Below are 22,047 nucleotides of genomic sequence, written 5' to 3' on the forward strand. Positions count from 1 at the left end.
TTATGAAGAACATCCAGTTATTAGCTTCCAAGCTGTGTCCTTGAGCTGCTTATTCCTGAAGCTGTAGATGAGGGGGTTCAGTGCTGGAGGAACCACCGCATACAGAAATGACACCACAAGGTTCAGAGATGAAGAAGAAATGGAAGGAGGCTTCAAATAGGCAATCAGGCCAGTGCTGATAAAGAGGGAGACCACGGCCAGGTGAGGGAGGCAGGTAGAAAAGGCTTTGTGCCGTCCCTGCTCAGAGGGGATCCTCAGCACAGCCCTGAAGATCTGCACATAGGATGCCACAATGAAAAGAAAACACCCAAAATACAAACAAACAGTAAACACTACAAGCCTGGCTTCCCTGAGGAAGGAAGGTGAGCAGGAGAGCTTGAGGATCTGGGGAATTTCACAGAAGAACTGGTCCACAGCATTGCCCTGGCAGAGGGGTAGGGAAAATGTATTGGCTGTGTGCAGCAGAGCATTGAGAAACCCAGCGCCCCAGGCAGCTGCTGCCATGTGGACACAAGCTCTGCTGCCCAGGAGGGTCCCGTAGTGCAGGGGTTTGCAGATGGCAACGTAGCGGTCGTAGGACATAACGGTGAGAAGAGAATGCTCTGCTGAAATGAAAAAGAGAAACATAAAGACCTGAGCAACACATCCTGAGTAGGAGATGCTCCTGGTGTCCCAAAGGGAATTTGCCACGGATTTGGGAAGAGTGGTGGAGACGGAGCCCAGATCTAGAACAGAGAGGTTTAAGGCGAAGAAATACATGGGGGTGTGGAGGTGGTGGTCACAGGCGATGGTGATGATGATGAGGCCGTTGCCCAGGAGGGCAGCCAGGTAGATGCCCAGGAAGAGCCAGAAGTGCAAGAGCTGCAGCTCCCGAGTGTCTGTGAATGCCAGGAGGAGGAACTGGGTGATGGAGCTGCTGTTGGACATCTGCTGCCTCTTGATGGGAAGCACTAAGCATAAAGAAAAAGACAGAGACAAGTGAAGGGAGGTGTCTTTAAGCAACATCAAAGCCATTTCTCACTATGAACACTCTCCACTGCTTTTTCTTTCCAAGGAGATCATAATTTAGCTCAGTGCCTGAAGCCTTGCTTGGTGCTGGCTGAATGTGCCAGGAGGAGCAGGACCTCTGCCTGTGGGCTGAGAGGGGTCAGCCCTGCTCTGCAGGGGTGTCATGGGGATGGTGTGAGCAGACCTAGTGTTCTAATTTTACAGTTAAAACTGCTCCTCCTGCAAAAGGGCTTCTCAGGATCTCCAGTCCCAGTGCTAAGAAACCACAGCGTCCAGCGTGTTTGAGAGGGTGATGTCAGAAACCCTCAGACTTTCTTTTGCACTCAGGGACAAGAAAGCAATTCCTGTGAGGCGAGAGCATTACCTGCGGCTCAGTGCAGAGGGAGGGGAGCTGCTCTGTCTCTCGCTCTTTTTCCCAGCTGCCCTGGGCTCGTACCTTTCAGAGATGGAGAGGGATCATACTCCCATGTTACCCTGAAAAGCCACCAGGCCCCGCTGAGAGCAGAGACCTCCACCTCACACTGCTCAATCTCACACCCTTTCCCAAGGTGTCAGCACCTATTTTCAGCCCGGGACACACAGAGCTAATTTCAAAAACCCAACAGCATTTTCTCTGTCATAGCATCTCTGTGCTCCTCCACAGGGCTTTCAGGAAACACAAAGATGTAATAGGACAGGTTTGCATCCTGGAGGGAATCTAACAGCTCGGAAGACACCTCAAGGACACCCAAGTGTCCTCAGGATGGCATTTGATGAGATTCAGCTCCTTCCCCAGCCACACCGCCTGCACTGCCCACAGCCTCACAGCTCAGAGCAAAGCTGGGACACAGGTTCCCATGGACACAATGTCAGGAACAACCACAGACATCAGGTCAGTGGGTGACTTGGCACCTGCAACTCCCATCCCCAGACACTCTGACAGTGAGAAAAAGAGAACAGCAAGAACAGAGACAAGGGGAGAAACAAGGAGGAACAAAGTGAGAGTCTGACTGCAGAAATCCAAGGCAAAGGCAGTTGGGTATGCATACAGCATTCCCCTTTCTGAGGGATGAGGGGTGGGATGGGCCAGCTTTAGGAGAGCTCTCCAGAAATCTCACCTGAATTGTGCTAAAGCCAGAGACTCACCATGCTCAGGGCTGTGAGGATTTCTCCCTCAATAAAGTCTCAGCCTTACATTAACCTGTCTCCTATACTCCTCTCCTCGTTGCATTCAGGCTGTGCCCTCAGCCCTGCTGGGCTTTGCAGAGGAGCTGCTCCTAGCCAGACCTGGCTCTTTTATGACCTCCTGTCTCATTATGAGCTCCCTCCTTGCCAGGAGCCCAGCCCAGCTCAGCAGCAGAGGAGCAGCTCAAGGCAGCACTTTCTCTGCCCGCTCTGGGTTCCCTCGAGGTGTCCCTGGGGCTCCAGGGGAACCTGCTGAGATTCAGCCTGAATCCATCTCTGATGTTCCCTCCTTCATCTGGCAGAGACATTTCCGTCCTGCAGTGTCATTGCTCCTGTTAGAAAAATAATGGGGAATGAGAATCACTTTTCTTGTCCCAACATTAGGCAGGACCCCAGGAAGGTGACAGGGAATTGTCTCATTTCTCCAAGCGGAGAGAAGCTGTTCCATTGAGTGAATTTGGGTATTTCATCCTGGGTCACTAGACCTGGGGCTGGAAAGGCACTGAGCTCTCTTCTCTCCTGCCTGTGTCCCTGCTCTAAGCAAAGCCTTTCCACACAAATGGGGTCTCGGACACTTGGTCCCAGTCTCCCTGATGGCAGGGATGAGCTTGCCTAGTGCCACAGCTGAAGGGCTTCAGCCCCAGTGGGCATCAATGCCCTCAGCCAGGGCCACAGGCAGGAGGAGCTGGAGCCGTTCCTGTGCGAGGCAGAGCAGTGATAAGGTCACAGAGCTCAGGAAAGATGGGCTTCAACAACAGCATCCTCCAAGCTGAGCAAAGGTCCAGACCAAAACTCCATCTCAACTTGAAAGGCCATTCAAGGGCCCCATGATGAGAGTTTGCTTTTTCAGGAACAGTAAAGGGCATAGTGTAGGCAGTGCTGAATTTAGGAAGAGCAGGTGTAGACAGATCTGAGATTCCCTGTGTCCTCTTTGCCTCTTTTGTCCCCAGCAAGGTCTCCCAGGCCTCTGTGACTCAGGGCAGGACTCTGGAGGAGATCAACCACTGGTGCTGGGGATCAAGTCAGGGATCACTTGAGCAAACCCAATCCCTCCCAGTCTGTGGGACAGGAGGGGCAGCATCCCAGGGAGCTGAGTGAGGAGGATGATGTCACATGAGGCCACACTCCATCATTTTCAGAAGGTCATGGAGATGGCGGGAACTCCCTGACCACTGGCACCACTCCCACATTGCAGGTCCTTTTTAGAAATGGCCAATGGATGAGCAAGGGATCTAAAGGCTTTGCCCAGACAATGTCTCCTCGGATTCCATTTCTGTGTATCTGAAAGAGAAGTGGTCTGGATTTCCCTTGGGCAGATTGTGTCTCACCATCCTTCTATGACCCAACTCCTCTATGATCTGAATAATTGTTCACCCAACACTTCTATGACCTGACTCTTCTAACACCTTTCTATGACCTGTTCCTTCCTCTTCCAGACTAAACTCTCATGCTTGTATAACTCAACTATTCCATGACCCAAATCTTTTATGACCCTTCTTACCACTCAAATCTTTTATTGCCTGAGACTTCTGTGACCCGACACCTCTATCAGCCTTTTATCACTGAACTATGCTATTACTCCTCCATGATATTACTCATCTATCACCCGACTCTTCTTTGACCTACTCTTATATGATCAGACCCTTCTGTGACATGAGCCGTCTATGTCCTTCTATGACTTGACTATCCTCTGACTTTTCTACTTTTTGACTTTCTATGACCCAAGTCTTCTATGATTCTTCTGTGACACAAATCATCTATGCCTGACACTTCTATGACCCAGCTCTTCTAAAACCCAACCCTTTGATGGCCCAACTGTTCTATAAACCAACCCTACTATTAACTGACCCTTCTATGACCTGACTCCCATATGACGTGATTCATAAATGAGATGCCATCTGTGTTTTTATGGCTTCTAATGACCCAACAGTTCTATCACCAATCTATGACCTAGTGCTTCTATGACCAGACACTTCAATGACACACCCCATGTACAACACTGCTCTTCTATGAGCCTTCTAAGACCCATTTCTTCTATGAACCAATTCTTCTACCACCCCATTCTTCTGTGACTTCTCTATGATCCAACTCATCTAGAGTCTGAGCCTTCTACAAATCAAGCCATCTATGAGCCAATTCTTCTATGATCCTTCTATGACCTAACTCCCCTCTGAAATGAATAATCTGACTCAACCATTTTATGACCTGACCCTTCTATGACCTGACTCTTTAATGTCCCTTCCATGAACATAGCCTTCTATTACCCAAATAAACTCTCATGCTTCTATTACTCAATACTGCTATTACCTGAAAATTCTATGATCTGAGACTTTAGGAACCTTCTATGACTGAAATCTTCTGTTATTCCTCTATGACCTGACACATCTATAACTCAACTCTTCTGTGACTCATCTCTTACGTGACCAGGCCCTTCCATGACTCAAGCCTTCTATGACACAACACTTCATTCCATGACCTGACTCTTGTCTGACTGTTCTATGATGTAACTTCCATGACCTGACTCTTCCATGAACCTTCTGTGAACAGATTCTTCCATTACCTGAATGTTCTATGACTCTTCTATGACCCAACCCTTCTCTGAACCAACCCTATTGTGACCCTTCTATGAATAAACCCTTCTAAAACACAAATAAACTCACACTTCTATGATTCAACATTTCTATGGCCTGAATATTCTCTGACCCTTTTATGAATGCAATCATCTATGATCCAGTTCTGCAATGGAAACTCTATGATCCAAAACTTCTATAAACCTTCTATGACTGCACTCCTTAGTTACTCCTCTATGACTCAACTCTTCTCTCAGCTGACCCTTCTCATACCCAAGATTTCTGTTTCTCTTCTACAACTCTGCCCTTTTATGACCCTGCCCATCTAGGACCCAATTCTTCTGTAACTGCAGGAAGCTGAGTGAGAGCCTTCGCATCTCCCATAACCCTACAGGCCTGTATTTGGAATTTCATGGAATAACTGCTGTGATTCGGATTCAGCAATGACGAAACATTCATGGCACAAGTGCCATTGTAGCCAAAGCCTGATCTGCCTGCCCAGGGCCTGGGGGTCAGGGCTTGGCCTTTGTTCTTCATCAGTCAAACCCAGGCTTTTCTCAGCATCACAGCTGCCTACACAGCGCCTTTGCATTCCTGCAGTCATGGCCTCTAATTCTGGGCTCTAACGAGTCCCTGGGGAGGCTTTGTCACTTACAGTCCCCACTGAGACCAGTTAAGACTTCAAGGAATTTAGAGCTTTTCTTTTGACTCCTTGAGATGTTTCCTCAATCTCCTCTCAGCAGTGGTCATTCAAGGACTCATCAGCAAATCCGCCCTGGGTCTCATTAAACTACAGAAAGATTTAATGAGCTCTTTCTCTTCCTGTTGTTTTCTTAAGGTCTTCAAGGCTTGCACAGCTCCTTGGAGTCATTTCCCAGTGTGGTTAAACAGGAAGATTTTAAAATGCACCTAAGGAAAATATGTTTTAGTTTATGGTTTATATTTCCATACTTTTCAGAATCATAGAATGATTTGGGTTGGAAGGGACCTTAAAGCCCATCCAGTTCCAACCCCCTTGCCATGGGCAGGAACACCTCCCACAGGACCAGGCTGCTCAAGGCCCCATCCAAGCTGGCCTTGAACACCTCCAGGGAAGGGCAGCCATGGCTTCCCTTGGCAACCTGGGCCACTGCCCTACCCCCTTCTTTATGAAGAATTTCTTCTGATCTAAATCTTCCCCCTTCAAATTTAAATCTATTCCCCCTCGTCTTATCTCTCCATTCCCTTGTAAAAAGTCTCTCTCCAGCCTTCTTGGTGACCCACGACATATACAGGACAGATGCTGTAGGGTCTTCGTGAAGCCTTCTCCTGTCCAGGCTGAGGAAATTCCATGAGAAGATCAGTATTTCTTTGGAAATCCCTTTTGAAAGGGCTTGGGATTGGTGGAGGTCTCTTGTGAATGTGGACAAGCAGGTGTCCTAGTGTCTGGGCCAACCCCCTCGGGGCAATCCTCAGCCAGCCCAGGCTCTTCCAGTGCTACCCCATGGAAACTTCTTTTTGCCTTGTGGCCTGAACTCTAAGTAGTTTAACAGGTGAAAGAAAAATGATAAAAATCAACGTAATCCAAACCAAAACCCAATGTTAATGCCATCCATCACTTGCCACCTCCTTCAAGCAGACTGACACCCCACCAGTCTGCCACCACCTACCACTTGGAATGATAAAAATCTCCACTTCTTCAGCAACACTCTTTTATCACTGAGCATGGCATCTAGGTTATGGGATCTCCCTCTGGTCAGCTGGGGTCAGCTCTCCTGCCTGTGTCCCCCTGATAACTTCAAGCCTTGCACAGCTCCTTGGAGTATTACCCAATGTGCTTAAACAGCAAGATTTCAAAGTGCACCTAAAAAATATGTTTTATTTTAAAGTTTTATATTTCTATGCTTTTCAGAATCATAGAATGGTTTGGGTTGGAAGGGACTTTAAAGGGAGCCCAGAGGCTTTTCAGCCTTAATGTTTCTGTGCTTGTGTGAGTGAGGGGCCAGAGCCCCATGCGGCCCCAGCACCTTCTGCCAGCACCCTCAACCCCGTTTTGGGGCCAGATCCCCCCTTTTTGGGCCAGAACCCCTGTCCCAGCCTCTTGCTCTGCTCCTCCTGCTGTCCCTCAGCGCCTGCAGCTCCTCCCAGGCTCTGACCTGAGGCTGAGCCAGTGCCTGCCAATAGCACAGGAGGCTGGGGGGCACCTCCCTTTTGGGGCCAAGAGCCTCGGTTTAGGGTACAGACCCTCCTTTGTGAGTTCCAAGCCCCTTTTTTGAGCTTCAACGACACATTTTAAGGCCCAGAGTGTCACTTTTAAGCACAAAGTCTGAATTTCTGTGTCCACAGCCTCAGTTTCAGAGACAAAAGCCTCAAAAAGGGTTCAAAAGCTCATTTTAGCCCCCAAAGCCTCATTTTACAATCAAGTCTACATTTGTGAGGGCTCATATTCTTATACTGAGCCTCTCAAGGCCCATTTTTAGAGTGCAAAGCCTTCCTCTCTGTTCCCACAGCATCATTTGAGGGCACAAAACCTCACGACAGGGCTCAAAACTGCAGTTTCAGTTTCCAAGCACCATTTGTACGACAGAAAAACCTGCTTTTGAAGCTCCAGACTCTCATGGGAAGGATCCAACTGCCTCTTTTGCTGCTCAAAGCTTCCACTGGAGCTACTAAAGCATTCCATTTGGGACCAGAGCTTCATTTCTTGGGACTACAGAGGAACCAGGAGGTTCTCCTCACTTGCAGGGTCAAAAGATTCATTTGTAGCACCGCCCCCATCCCTATAGTTCCCAAAGTCACATGTTTTGGACTGAAATCCTCAGTTCCATGGTTCCAATTGTTTTTTTAGGACCCATAGATTTTGAGGATCCACAGTTACCTTCTGAGGTTCTAAACTCTCATTTTTTGTGTCCAATAACTCATTTTACGGGTCTCATTTTTAAGGCTCAATGTCTGGTTTTTAATTTCCAGTGCCCGAGTTTGAGGGGCCAAACCTTATTTGTAGGTTCCAAAAGCTCATTTTTATCTTCCATAACCTCCTTCAAAGAACAAAGCCTTGTGTTTCAAATTATGCACAATTTTGATGGCCCAAATCCTCATTCAGTGCCTCTCAGTGTATTTTTGCCAGTGGTAGATGGTTTGGGCTAGATGGATGCTTGAGGACCCTTCCAGCCCAAACCATGGTTCTGACTGTGGCCTCTGTGATGTCACCCTCTGTGATGCTGCCCTGTGTTCTAGGAGACGTCTCTGCTGTCCAGGACAAGCACCCGCTGGACTCTGGAGGATCTGGAGGAGGCAGGTGGTCTCCCTGCTGGGAGCTGCCTGTGCCTTATTCTGTGTGTGAGAAACAAAGCAGCTGCTGTTCAGCTGTTGCAGTGCCCAGTGCCGGTTCTGCTGGAGAGGAAACTCTGCCCCACAGCCAGGGTAGGAAAGGTCTGTTCATGCCTGATCCTGCGCAGTCATTGCTTGGAGTTTTATCTCCATGGCAGGGCCTCAAGTTCTTGAGGGTTCTGTCAGCTCCTGCTCTTGTACCTCCCTGTGCTCTTGATGTCCTCAGACTCTTGGGGTCATTTGCAGGCTCTCCAATCCTCTAAATCCGCTCCTCAACCACTCCTCGAATCCTGTGTTCAGTTCTGGGCCCCTCACCACAAGAAGGATGTTGAGGCTCTGGAGTGAGTCCAGGGAAGAGCAACAAAGCTGGTGAGGGGGCTGGAGAACAGGCCTTATGAGGAGCGGCTGAGAGAGCTGGGGGTGTTTAGCCTGGAGAAGAGGAGGCTGAGGGGAGACCTCATTGCTCTCTGCAACTACCTGAAAGGATGTTGTGGAGAGGAGGGTGCTGGCCTCTTCTCCCAAGTGACGAGGGACAGGATGAGAGGGAATGGCCTCAAGCTCCACCAGGGGAGATTTAGGCTGGACATTAGGAAAAAAATCTTCACAGAAAGGGTCATTGGGCACTGGAACAGGCTGCCCAGGGAGGGGGTTGAGTCACCTTCCCTGGAGGGGTTTAAGGGACGGATGGACGAAGTGCTAAGGGGCATGGTTTAGTGTTTGATAGGAATGGTTGGACTTGATGATCCAGTGGGTATCTTCCAGCCTGGTTATTCTGTGATTCTATGATTCTATGATATGGATTCTGAGCTCTCCATCTCCCTGAAAAAAAACCAGTCTTCTAAGGACCCTCAAGGAGGAAAGCCGTTTCTCTTCCCCTGGCACAACCAAACTGATAGACCAGGCTGCTGAGGAACAGCCCAGATGCCAGACTGCCTCTTCCGTTCAGCCAAAGACAAGGAGAAGAAGTAGGAGAGGGAAATGGGACAGGGACTGTTACGTCCCTTTCAAAATTCCCATAAGTTTCTGAAATTCAAGTGGGATCGAGTTATGGTGAAATGGCACAAGAGATCCTTTTCCATGACTGCTTTTATTTGATGTGTTCATTGTCTCAGGCAATGGCTGCAGCTTTTTGGAAAGATATGTTTGTTTGTTTGTAGGAGAAGTAAAGCATCACAGAATCACAAAATGTCCTGTGTGTGAAGGACACAGGTATCCTGTTATCCACCCTTAACCTCCCCTGATGCATCTTCCTGACGTTCTCTTGGATGACCGGGTACCACGTGGCCAGTTGTGTCTCAAGAACTCATAACGCAGTAGGAAGGTAATGGCCGTGAAGGGGGCTGTGAGGTCACTTTTGGTTCTTGAGGGGACAGGCCAAGAGCAAGAACATGTCTGGGAAAGAGACTGTGAGGTCACCAATTTCTGAAACAGCTGATAGGTCAGCTGTTTATTCCTGTCTGGGATTTGTGCTTTTAAGCTCCCATCTGGCAGTGTCTCTGACAGGCTAGCAGAAGGCACCTGGTTGGCACGTTGACTATGAGATCTCTTAGAGAGGTCTGGGCATAGAATGGTGGGGTCATAGAAGACAGGGCATAAAAGAACTGGGACAGAGAAGAATCACAGAATAGCAGTTTCATAGAAGGATTGAAGGAGATTTGGATCCTAGGATTGTCAAGGTGTGGAGAAGTCATATAAGATTTGGATCAGAGAAAGGTTGTAGAAGAGCCGGGTAACAAGAGGAACTGGGTCTTAGAAGGGTCATAGATAAGCTGGGTCACGGAGGGTCAGGTTGTAGAAGGGTCAGAACAGTCAGGTCATGGAAGTTCAGGTCACAGAAGGGGGTGGTCACTGAACGGTCACAGAAGTATCAGGTCATAAAAGAGTCAGGTCATAGAAGATTTGGGTCATAGAAGGGTCAGAGGAGAGGCATACAAGAGTAATAGACAAATGAGGTCATTGAAGAGTAGTGTCATAGAAGACTCATATCATACAAGGGTCATAGAAGTGTTAGGTCGTACAAGGGTCAGGTCATGGAAGGTGATAGAAGGGTCAGATCATGGAAGTGTTGGGTCAGAGAAGAGCTGGGTCATAGTACTGTTAGCTGAGAGAAGTGTCAGGTCACAGAAGGATCACAAAAGAGACGGGTGGTAAAAGAACTGAGTCATAGATAGGATCATAGAAGATGGAAGAATATAGGATCATAGCTTCTCTCAGCTGACCCTTCTCATACCCAAGATTTCTGTTTCTCTTCTATGACTCAACCCTTTTACGATCCTGCCCATCTAGGACCCAATTCTTCTGTAACTGCAGGAAGCTGAGTGAGAGCCTTGGCATCTCCCATAACCCTACAGGCCTGTATTTGGAATTTCATGGAATAACTGCTGTGATTCGGATTCAGCAATGACGAAACATTCATGGCACAAGTGCCATTGTAGCCAAAGCCTGATCTGCCTGCCCAGGGCCTGGGGGTCAGGGCTTGGCCTTTGTTCTTCATCAGTCAAACCCAGGCTTTTCTCAGCATCACAGCTGCCTGCACAGCGCCTTTGCATTCCTGCAGTCATGGCCTCTAATTCTGGGCTCTAACGAGTCCCTGGGGAGGCTTTGTCACTTACAGTCCCCACTGAGACCAGTTAAGACTTCAAGGAATTTAGAGCTTTTCTTTTGACTCCTTGAGATGTTTCCTCAATCTTCTCTCAGCAGTGGTCATTCAAGGACTCATCAGCAAATCCGCCCTGGGTCTCATTAAACTACAGAAAGATTTAATGAGCTCTTTCTCTTCCTGTTGTTTTCTTAAGGTCTTCAAGGCTTGCACAGCTCCTTGCAGTCATTTCCCAGTGTGGTTAAACAGGAAGATTTTAAAATGTACCTAAGAAAAATATGTTTTAGTTTATGGTTTATATTTCCATACTTGTCAGAATTGTAGAATGATTTGGGTTGGAAGGGACCTTAAAGCCCATCCAGTTCCAACCCCTTTGCCATGGGCAGGAACACCTCCCACAGGACCAGGCTGCTCAAGGCCCCATCCAAGCTGGCCTTGAACACCTCCAGGGAAGGGGCAGCCATGGCTTCCCTTGGCAACCTGGGCCACTGCCCTACCCCCTTCTTTATGAAGAATTTCTTCTGATCTAAATCTTCCCCCTTCAAATTTAAATCTATTCCCCCTCGTCTTATCTCTCCATTCCCTTGTAAAAAGTCTCTCTCCAGCCTTCTTGGTGACCCACGACATATACAGGACAGATGCTGTAGGGTCTTCGTGAAGCCTTCTCCTGTCCAGGCTGAGGAAATTCCATGAGAAGATCAGTATTTCTTTGGAAAGTCCCTTTTGAAAGGGCTTGGGATTGGTGGAGGTCTCTTGTGAATGAGGACAAGCAGGTGTCCTAGTGTCTGGGTCAATCCCCTCGGGGCAATCCTCAGCCAGCCCAGGCTCTTCCAGTGCTACCCCATGGAAACTTCTTTTTGCCTTGTGGCCTGAACTCTAAGTAGTTTAACAGGTGAAAGAAAAATGATAAAAATCAACGTAATCCAAACCAAAACCCAATGTTAATGCCATCCATCACTTGCCACCTCCTTCAAGCAGACTGACACCCCACCAGTCTGCCACCACCTACCACTTGGAATGATAAAAATCTCCACTTCTTCAGCAACACTCTTTTATCACTGAGCATGGCATCTAGGTTATGGGATCTCCCTCTGGTCAGCTGGGGTCAGCTCTCCTGCCTGTGTCCCTCTGACAACTTCAAGCCTTGCACAGCTCCTTGGAGTCATTACCCAGTGTGCTTAAACAGGAAGATTTCAAAGTGCACCTAAGAAAAATACGGTTTAGTTTGAAGTTTAATATTTCCATGCTTTTCAGAATCATAGAATGGTTTGGGTTGGAAGGGACTTTAAAGGGAGCCCAGAGGCTTTTCAGCCTTAATGTTTCTGTGCTTGTGTGAGTGAGGGGCCAGAGCCCCATGCGGCCCCAGCACCTTCTGCCAGCACCCTCAACCCCGTTTTGGGGCCAGATCCCCCCTTTTTGGGCCAGAACCCCTGTCCCAGCCCCTTGCTCTGCTCCTCCTGCTGTCCCTCAGCGCCTGCAGCTCCTCCCAGGCTCTGACCTGAGGCTGAGCCAGTGCCTGCCAATAGCACAGGAGGCTGGGGGCACCTCCCTTTTGGGGCCAAGAGCCTCGGTTTAGGGTACAGACCCTCCTTTGTGAGTTCCAAGCCCCTTTTTTGAGCTTCAATGACACATTTTAAGACCCAGAGTGTCACTTTTAAGCACAATGTCTGAATTACTATGTCCACAGCCTCAGTTTCAGAGACAAAAGCCTCAAAAAGGGTTCAAAAGCTCATTTTAGCCCCCAAAGCCTTATTTTATGATCAAGTCTACATTTGTGAGGGCTCATATTCTTATACTGAGCCTCTCAAGGCCCGTTTTTAGAGTGCAAAGCCTTCCTCTCTGTTCCCACAGCATCATTTGAGAGCACAAAACTTTACGTCAGGGCTCAAAACTTCAGTTTCAGTTTCTGTTTCAAAGCACCATTTGTAGGACACAAAACCTGCTTTTGAAGCTCCAGACTCTCATGGAAAGAATCTAACTGCCTCTTTTATGGCTCGAAGCTTCCACTGGAGCCACTAAAGCATTCCATATGGGACCAGAGCTTCATTTCTTGGGGCTACAGAGGAACCTGGAGGTTCTCCTCACTTGCAGGGTCAAAAGATTCATTTGTAGCACCGCCTCCATCCCTATAGTGCCCGAAGTCTCACGTTTTGGACTGAAATCCTCAATTCCATGGTTCCAATTGTTTTTTTTAGGACCCACGGATTTTGAGGATCCACAGTTACATTTTAAATACACATACATAAATTACAGAAAGACTTAATGAGCTCTTTCTCTTCCTGCTGTTTTCTAAAGGTCTTCAAGGCTTGCACAGCTCCTTGGAGTCATTTCCCAGTGTGGTTAAAGAGGAAGATTTCAAAGTGCACCTAAGGAAAATATGTTTTACTTCAAAGTTTATATTTCTAGATTTTCAGAATCACAGAATGGTTGGAAGGGGCCTTGAAGCCCATCCAATTACAGCCCTCTTGCCATGGGCAGGGACACCTCCTACTGGACCAGGCTGCTCAAGTTCCCATACAAGCTGGCCTTGAGCACCTCCAGAGAGGGGGCAGCCATTGCTTCCCTGGGCAACCTGGGCCACAGCCCTACCCCCTTCTTTATGAAGAATATCTTCCTAACGTCTAATTTAAATCTTCCCCCTTCCAATTTAAATCTATTTCCATTTGTCCTATTCCTCCATTCCCTTGTAAAAAGTCCCTCCCCAGCCTTCTTGATGACCCACTTCATATACGTGATGGATGCTATAGGGTCTCCCTGAAGCCTTCTCTTGTCCAGGCTGAGGAAATTCCATGAGAAGATCAATATTTCTTTGGAAGATCCCTTTTGAAAGGGCTTGGGATTGGTGGAGGTCTCTTGTGAATGAGGACAAGCACCTGTCCTGGTGTCTGGTTCAGTCTCCTCAGGGCAATCCTCAGCCAGCCCGGGCTCTTCCGGTGATACCCCATGGAAAAGTTTTTTGACTTCTGGGCGGAACTACAAGTAGTTTAATACGTAAAAGAAAAAAGATAAAAATCAGCATAATGCAAACCTAAAACCAATGTTAATTCCATTCATCACTTGCTACCTCCCTCAAGCAGACTGACACTCCACCAGTCTGCTACCACCCATCACTTGGAATGATAAAAATTTCCAATTCTTCAGCCACACTCTTTATCACTGAGCATGGCATCTATGTTATGGGATCTCCCTCTGCTCAGCCGGGGTCAGCTCTCCTGCCTGTGTCCCCCTGACAACTTCTTGCCCACCCCCAGACACTCCCTGGGAGGAACAGAGGGAGCAACTCTTGACGCTGGGCAAAGGAGACAAACGCTGCCCTCACTCTTCTGGCACCAGGACGGTGCCACGGGACTCAGTGAGTCTCACATTTCAAATGGAAAGTGGAGAAACTGTAGAGGACCTGGAGGAGGTGTGGCAGGATGGAGTTAGGGGCCACAGCATGAGGGGTGAGGGCACACTTTGGCCTGCTGCGAAGCTCGGGGTAACGTGCTAAGCAGGTCTCAATGACTTATGGTCATAGAAGATCTTTGGGAACAAGAGAGCTCAGGTGATCTCTAGTCCAATGCCCAGCTCCAAGCAGGGCCAACTCTGAGGTCAGATCAGGCTGCTGAATCCATGTCAGCATCCACAGAGGGAGTTTATACAAGGCACTGAGGCCACAGTTAAGAGAAAAGATTTTGGCATATGACCTGGTCCATGGACACAGCTACCTATCGGCCATGGTTCCTGTGACACTTGGGAACATCCATCTTCTTGCCCACAGGAGTGGGATCATTCTGTCTCCTGGCCCATCTCCAGCCCATGGGGTGCTTTACGCTGGAAACAGAATTCTAACAATGAATTTCAGCTTAATGCTAAAAGAAAGAGAGTTGTTGTCATCCCAGAGCTTCTAGATTCCTGTGGAATATTTCATTTCTTGACGAAAGGAACAGAAGGGAACAGTTCTGAACAAGTGTTGCCTTTAGATCATTTCACATTTGATGTCTCTGCTCTGTTAGTTCACTCATTGGCACACTGAAACATCACCTGATTTTCCTGCCTTTTCTCCCAAAACCTAACCAAGTGATAAGAAGAAAAGAAGAAAAATGCTCCTAGGCTTCTGTGAATCAGCTGGGTCTGGCCCTTGGAGGGCACCATGGTCATTGCATTATACAGACAAAAAGGATGAATCAGGGAAGTGACTCTGCAAATCTGACTCAACAAGGTCCATGAGCAGCCCAGGCTGTGTCTGTGTCTGCAGAACTGCAGACCCACAGCTCAGATAATGCTGGGGCTGGGACTCAGGTCGTTGGACCTGGAGCACATCATGGACAAGGAGAGTCTGAGAGAGCTGGGGTCTGAGAAACCTTTTGGGGTGAATCACTTAGCAAGGACCCAGGGCAGCTGGGGGATCCCAATCTATGGATCTTCTCCATGTCTGATGAGACAAGGCCATGAGCCCCTGATGTGTTTGGAGCTGTGTGAGAAAGGGCTTGACTGAGAAACCAGCAGTGGCAAGAGCTGTGGGACTGGTGTGCAAGAAATGTCAGTAGGAAACAGGTTCCCTTTTTATTAATAATGGTGGTAGAGCTGGGCATCAATTAGCAAAGGAGGAGGACAGAGGTGACCATGCAGTAAAGGTCCCTCCTTAGGGCTGGGAGGTGCAGCCAGACATGGAAATGACCAGTGTGTTGGACTCATCAGGGATGATGTCCCTGGTTCAGCTTCCCCAGGGTGTCCAGGGGACATTTGCTGGTCATTTCTGATCTATAATTGGGCCAAATGTCTTGATATCAGTATATTTAAATTAGTATTAATTTTAGTTTTAGTACTGAGAAGTTCAAGGCCAGGTTGGAGGACGCTGCAAGCACCCTGACCCAGTGGGAGGTGTCCTTGCGCATGCAAAGGGGGTTGGAACTGGATGATCTTTAAGCTCCTTTCCAACACAAACCATTCCATGCTTCTGTGATGTGTTTCTATGATTCTAACACTACCACTGGTACTAAAACAAGCTCTGGCACCATCATGAGTGTTAGTGTGAGTGTTATTGATAGGAATAGTGTGAGGTTTTATTGTTTTTATTAAAGCCATCTTTTTCCGTCAACCTTAAGGACTTTTTTCCTTTCCTGATTCCCCTTTGTGATGAAGAGCAAGACAAGGATAACCAACTGCTTCTCATTGCTGCCAGATCACAGGGGCTGAACTGGGACACCTTGTGCCCCCATCTCACACACAGGGTGCTCAGAGTCAGACCCTCCCCATGCTCACGCAGCGGCTGCACAGCAGCAGTCACAGGGTCTCTGTTCTCCTGCTGCCACCCCCAGAGCTGGGGTTGGTCACCCTGCTCTGCACTCATCTGAGATGCCCCTCACCACAAGGATTGGACACAGAGACCTTAGGTCCAAGGATGCACGTGCCAGTGCTGCACTCTGGCAGTTTCCAGGGGATGTTACTCTCAAAGTGAAGTGACCTTGAGCCTCTCTCTGTCCCACAGGCCTTCACAGCAACCCCATGGACATCATCCCCGTCACACAAGGGCCCATTGCCTGTCCCTGTCTGTGATCGCAGGATGGCCACAATGCAGGAGTGGGACCAAGCTCAGAGCACTCAGACCTTCCACCAGCACAAGGGCTGGGAAGGAGATCTCAGGTGCAAAGAGAGCAGCTCTAGAAAGACTGGGTGCTGGTTATCCCTGGCAGTGCGCTGAAAAAGCCAAATGTGGTTCTTGAGGCAGGACAACTGGAACTGATGAGCATCCTTCTATCACCTTGTTAAACTAGTTCAAGATCTGGGAGCATAAGAAGCTGCCCACTGATTCCTCATGTTCTGGAGGCACCACTCGGTGCCACCCAAGTCTCACTTCTGGGTCACATGAACCACTTTTCAGTTCTTATTGAAACTATAGATTGTGACAGATACCCAGGTGACAGGTGGCCAATACTTTGTGCAGTAGCTCTTCGATGTCTCCCAACTCTGATGGCCCTACGTGTCTCACAGAGGAATCACCACACCGTTCTGTGATCTGCCCATGGTTGCTCCAACTCACACTGTTGCCTCTTTGTAGCATTTCAGATTTAGGGATCCTGGTAGGAAAAGGCCTCACTGTCTTGATCCTGGCTTTGCTGGACACCCTAAAACGTGCAACCGTAGGCTGCTGGGACCCAGCGTTACAGAAGTCCAGATAGATCACATTCTATGCTTTAAATTAGTGCAATAATCACATTTTAAACACCTAAACATGATGTAAACCACAGACAGTCTGATCAAGCTCAGAGCTCTCAGGCTTTACATCAATGCAATGTCTGAGGAGGAGAGTGTGGAAGAGGAGAGAGAACAGCTCCGGGGGATCAAGCGCTGGTGCCTGGCAGTGCTGCTGTGCTGGAACTCTTTTCCCCTCCACCCATGCCCACAGGAACTGTCCTTGCAGCTCCAGAAAGGTCTTGGAGAAAAGGTATCAGGAAACAAAAGGTAATGAACACCCCTTTATTTTATTAAAAGACAGAGAGCACAGCTCCTCATGTACACAGCCAATCAATAAGAGAAGAAGATAGTAAATTGAAAACATGATGACAAAATTGTCCTGATTGAAAAACCAGCAACACCACCAAAAAAAACCCAAAAAGCCAGTCTGGGCCTGCCCCGAGTTGCATGATAACTGTTACGCCGAAAGTTATGAGTTGTTCATTGCTTCAGAGAACCATCCAGTTATCAGTTTCCTCATTGCACCCTTGAGCTGCTGGTTTCTCAAGCTGTAGATGAGGGGGTTCAGTGCTGGAGGAACCACGGAGTACAGAAATGACACCACAATGTCCAGAGATGGAGAGGAGATGGAGGTGGGCTTCAAGTTGGAAAACACTGCAGTGCTGATAAAAAGGGAGACCACGGCCAGGTGAGGGAGGCACGTGGAGAAGGCTTTGTGCCGTCCCTGCTCAGAGGGGATCCTCAGCACAGCCCTGAAAATCTGCACATAGGACACCACAATGAAAACAAAACAACCAAATGCTCCTAAGACACTGACCATGAGAAGGCAAATCTCCCTGAAGTAGGAGTGTGAGCAGGAGAGCTTGAGGATCTGGGGGATTTCTCAGAAGAACTGGTGCAGAGCATTGTCCTTGCAGAGGGGTAGGGAAAATGTACTGGCCGTGTGCAGCAGAGCATAGAGAAACCCAGCGCCCCAGGCAGCTGCTGCCATGTGGACACAAGCTCTGCTGCCCAGGAGGGTCCCGTAGTGCAGGGGTTTGCAGATGGCAACGTGGCGGTTGTAGGACATGATGGTGAGGAGAAAATACTCTGCTGAAATGACAAAGGCTTGGGCAACACATCCTGCATAGGAAATGGCCTTGGTGTCCCAAAGAGAATTGGCCATGGATTTGGGGACAGTGGTGGAGATGGAACCCAGGTCGAGGAGGGAGAGTTTGAGGAGGAAGAAGTACATGGGGGTGTGGAGGTGGTGGTCACATGCGATGGTGGTGATGATGAGGCCGTTGCCCAAGAGGGCAGCCAGGTAGATGCCAAGGAAGAGCCAGAAGTGCAAGAGCTGCAGCTCCCATGTGTCTGCGAATGCCAGGAGGAGGAACTGGGTGATGGAGCTGCTGTTGGACATCTGCTGAGATCACAGGGACCCGCCTCACACCACTGTATGCCTCACCCTCCACTAAGGTCTCAGCACCCACTTTCAGCTCAGGACACACACGGCTCATTTCACAAAACCAACAGCATTTTCTCTCTCCTAACATCTCTGAGCTTCTCCATGGTTCTTTCAGGTATCACAAAGATGCAATAGGACAGGTTTGCATCCTGGAGGGAAGCTCAGAGCTTGGAAGGACACCTCACGGAGAGCCAAGTGATGGCATTTGATTGCTGGAGATTCAGCTCCTTCCCCAGACCCACTGACTGCATTGCCCACAGCCTCACAGCTCAGAGCACAGTCGGGACATGGGTTCCCATGGACACAACTGCAGGAAAGGAGCCACCAGAGCAGTGGGTGACTCTGCAGCTGAAACTCCCATTCCCAGAGAGCCTGGCAGTGAGAAGAAGAGAACATCAGCAAGAACAGAGTCAGAGGGAGAAAAGGGGGAAGGGAGTGAGGGTGTGGCAGCAAGAGGCCAGGGCAGAGACAGCCGGGCACGCGGACAGCATTTCCATTCCCCTTCTCTGATCGCCCCCTCCCAGACACCAACCTCGCAGTGCAGCTCAGGAGTCTCAGGGATTTGTTCAACCATGAGAGCCTCTTGTTCCCATTCTCCCCCCAAATTCTCCAGGAGTAGGAAAATGAAAACACAAACTCAGAAAAGCTCCTGATAGGTAAAATAATCCCTGCCTTGATTTTCCCCCAGAATTTTCCCTTCAGAAATATCCTGGGGTGACCTGGAGCCCTGAGCAGCCCTGACCCACACAGGACCCTGTAAGCAGCCGAAGGTCCTCTCCTGCCAGGAAATCCTTCTTCCCCCTCCCCAGCGTCTCCCCACAGCACCACGTGGAGTTCCCTGGGCAGGTGGCAGAGTCTCTGCTCTGGCACCCAGAGCCTGGGGTGCAGGGACCCTGCTCTCAAGGACAGCCTGAGGCACGCATGCTGCAATCCCTGACTTTACAGCCCTTCCAAACTGCCTCACAAGAGCCCCCTCCTCACAGATCCCAAGACCTGAGTGTGTCAACTTTAAGAGATGCTGCCAGGATCTACTCCGGCATTGCCCCACACTCAGACTTAGCGTGTCCATACCTGCAAATTTTTCTCCTCCAGTCAGCTCCCAGTCATCGTTCTGACCACCTTTAAACTTGCTCTGCCTTGCTCTTCTCTCTGAGAAATGCCGGGATTTTCCTTCTTCCTGCTGGGTTTTGCAGAGGAGCTGCTCCTGGTCAGAGCTCACTCTTTGTAGTGCTGCCAGGTTTCCAGGAGCTCCCTCCATCCCAGGAGCCCAGTGCAGCTCAGCAGCAGAGGAGCAGCCAGGGAATTTAATGACCCCTCTGGTGAGTTTGATGCTGAGTCCATGAACCTCAGCCCTTAGAAGAAGCTGAACAAACTTCTCAATGAATTAATGTCAGATTCAGACTCCAACGTTTCTTGTTAATGGGTCCCACTGAGGATACTGCTGAGAAAGCATCTCCAGGGCTCAGTTAGAGCAGAAAACTGGAGGCAGTGATGACAGGCTGGGAAAAGCAAGGTAAAGGTGTCTCTGATGCTGAGTCAGCCTGGATGTGTTTCATTAATCCAAAGGCCCAAGCCCTGACCCCGTTAACCAAATGGCCAGTCCTGACTCCCAGTCCCTGGGAAGGAAGATCTTGTCTCTCACCCATTCGTCAAGGCTCATCCTGGGACAGTGAGTGGGATGTGGAGATGGGCAATGCCGAGGGCAGGACTATGGTACGACACCTCCCAGGCTCCTAAGTATGGACAAGGGGGCAATGAGGCCCCAGGGTCGGAAGGATTTGTCATCTCCTCATAGGAATCAGTGTCAGAGACAGAAACCATCCCCAAAGCCATGACAAGGCTACTCTGTTAGGGAGCTTTCATCTTTTCCACATGCGTCTGTCCTCTCCACCACCAACTGTCCCACAGTGTTGCATCACCGGTACCCCTTGCCCTGCAGGCTGCAGCCATCTCCCCAGGTGCCTCACCTTGCTGTCACCTTCCTTTGCTGTTATCTCTCTGGCCTCCCTGGCTCTTCCTTGAGACACAAAGCCCTGGGATGATCCAGACGCCTTCTGGGTGACATGTGGGAGCACAGCAGCCCTTGGAGTGATATTTCTTTCCCCTCGTGTCCAGCTTGGACCTCCCCAACTACACTTTGTGGCACTATTTCTTTCACATGTCCTTTTCCACCATGAAGAAAAGTTCCACCACCCTTGGAACCACCCTTCAATCACTCTCAGGCAGCTCCTACAGTGTCTGCAGTCTCCACATCACTAAGCCCAGGACCCACTGGTCATGTTCTCGAGGCCTCCAAACCCCATCTCGGGAGATCTCTGGGCACCCTCCAGAGGGTTTGCAGTTAACTCATAGCAGTCACAGGCCAAGAAAGAGAGAGTGGGACTTTTTACCAAGGCAGAACTGGCAGAACAAGGGACTATGGCTTTAAGCTGGAAGAGTTGAAATTTAGATTGGATCTAAGGATAAAATAGGTAAGATGGGAATGGCAAGACCCTGGCACAGGTTGCCTAGAGAAGTTGTGGATGCACCAACTCTGGAAGTGTCCAAGATCAGGAACGCAGAGCAACCTGGAAGATGTCCCCATCCATAGCAGAGGCGTTGGAACTGGATGATCTTTTAGGTCCCTTCCCACCCAAACCATCCTATGATTCCTTCATTCTAATCTCCCCAACCCCTTCTCCACAGGGCTACAAAGACCTGTAGAAATCACGTAGGTGATTTAATCGGACCCGGTTCCCAACAGTCCCATAAAAAGAAAGCATTGCTATTTCTAGGGCATGAATTGCCAAGTTTTCAGAGAAAGAATTCAAAACCCAGCAGGTGAAATATTTATTCAAAGCAAGTTCCAATGTCTCTGTGGGAGGGATTCACCAAGTGGGTCAGCGGAAGCCTCCCAGGATGACGTTGCCAACTGAGGATGGGGTTTCTGCCTCTGGGTCTGGGACTCATGATGGGAAACCAGGAAGAGCATGTGGGGACTGTGCAGAGCTGACATGGGATGTCCAGGAAAGGACCAAAGGCAGAGAAAGGGTGGGATTGGGGTGGTTTGTGGAGGAACAAGCACGGAAAAACAGAAAGGAAAGGGGATAAAAGACGCTGGACATCAGTCAACAGGGGACTGGTTAGAAGACCTGGAACCTGATTGGAAGAATCCCATGGGATAACAGCCCTGCAGAGAAGAGGAGTGCAGAGAGCAGTTTGAAGGTCAAAGAGAGCCTCTTCCAGCTCATCACGGTCCAGCTTTATTTGCAGCTGAACGCAAGCAGCTGTGGGTCCCAATTCCCTTCCTGTCTGGGGAAAGGGGAATGAGAGAAGGGAACTTGTGAGGTAGAAACTAAAACTGAAACATCTTAATGAAACAACAATAATAACAAGGAATATCTATTTGTATAAGGAAATTGTAAATATATACAAATATGTGATTGCCTCACCTGGGTGACTCCATCACCACTGATGCTTCAGAGCAGGCATGGAGGGAAGGTCCTGGGCTGGACACAGAAGCAGGAGAGAGCTGGACTTAGGAACAGGTTTCAGGAGTGCACAGATCTGGGATCACTGCATGTGCTGTAACTGACTGGCTGGGCCAGTCAAATCAGTCAAAATCAGACTTTGGGCCTTAAAAATCAGGCTCTTAAAATGTCTGTTTAGACACAAATAAATGACAGTTTGGACCCGCAAAATCTAACTGTGGATTCTAAAAATTCTATGAGTCCGAAAAAACAGGTTGGAACCCTGGAACTGAGGATTTCATCCCAAAACGTGAGACTCTGGGC

At 49.0% G+C, this 22,047-nt stretch overlaps 1 protein-coding gene and 1 pseudogene across 1 annotated transcript; both read right to left on the minus strand.

Moving 5' to 3' along the window:
- On the minus strand, positions 1-927 carry LOC138734295 (olfactory receptor 14A16-like). The gene has a single exon (XM_069881907.1). The coding sequence runs from the start codon at positions 925-927 to the stop codon at positions 1-3; it is 927 nt and encodes a 308-aa protein (XP_069738008.1).
- Positions 928-17,296: 16,369 nt separating this feature from the next.
- On the minus strand, positions 17,297-18,229 carry LOC138734307 (olfactory receptor 14A16-like; annotated as a pseudogene).
- Between the last annotated feature and the right edge of the window lie 3,818 nt (positions 18,230-22,047).

Source organism: Phaenicophaeus curvirostris, unplaced genomic scaffold, assembly GCF_032191515.1.
Source record: "Phaenicophaeus curvirostris isolate KB17595 unplaced genomic scaffold, BPBGC_Pcur_1.0 scaffold_71, whole genome shotgun sequence".
Classification (NCBI taxonomy): Eukaryota; Metazoa; Chordata; class Aves; order Cuculiformes; family Cuculidae; genus Phaenicophaeus; species Phaenicophaeus curvirostris.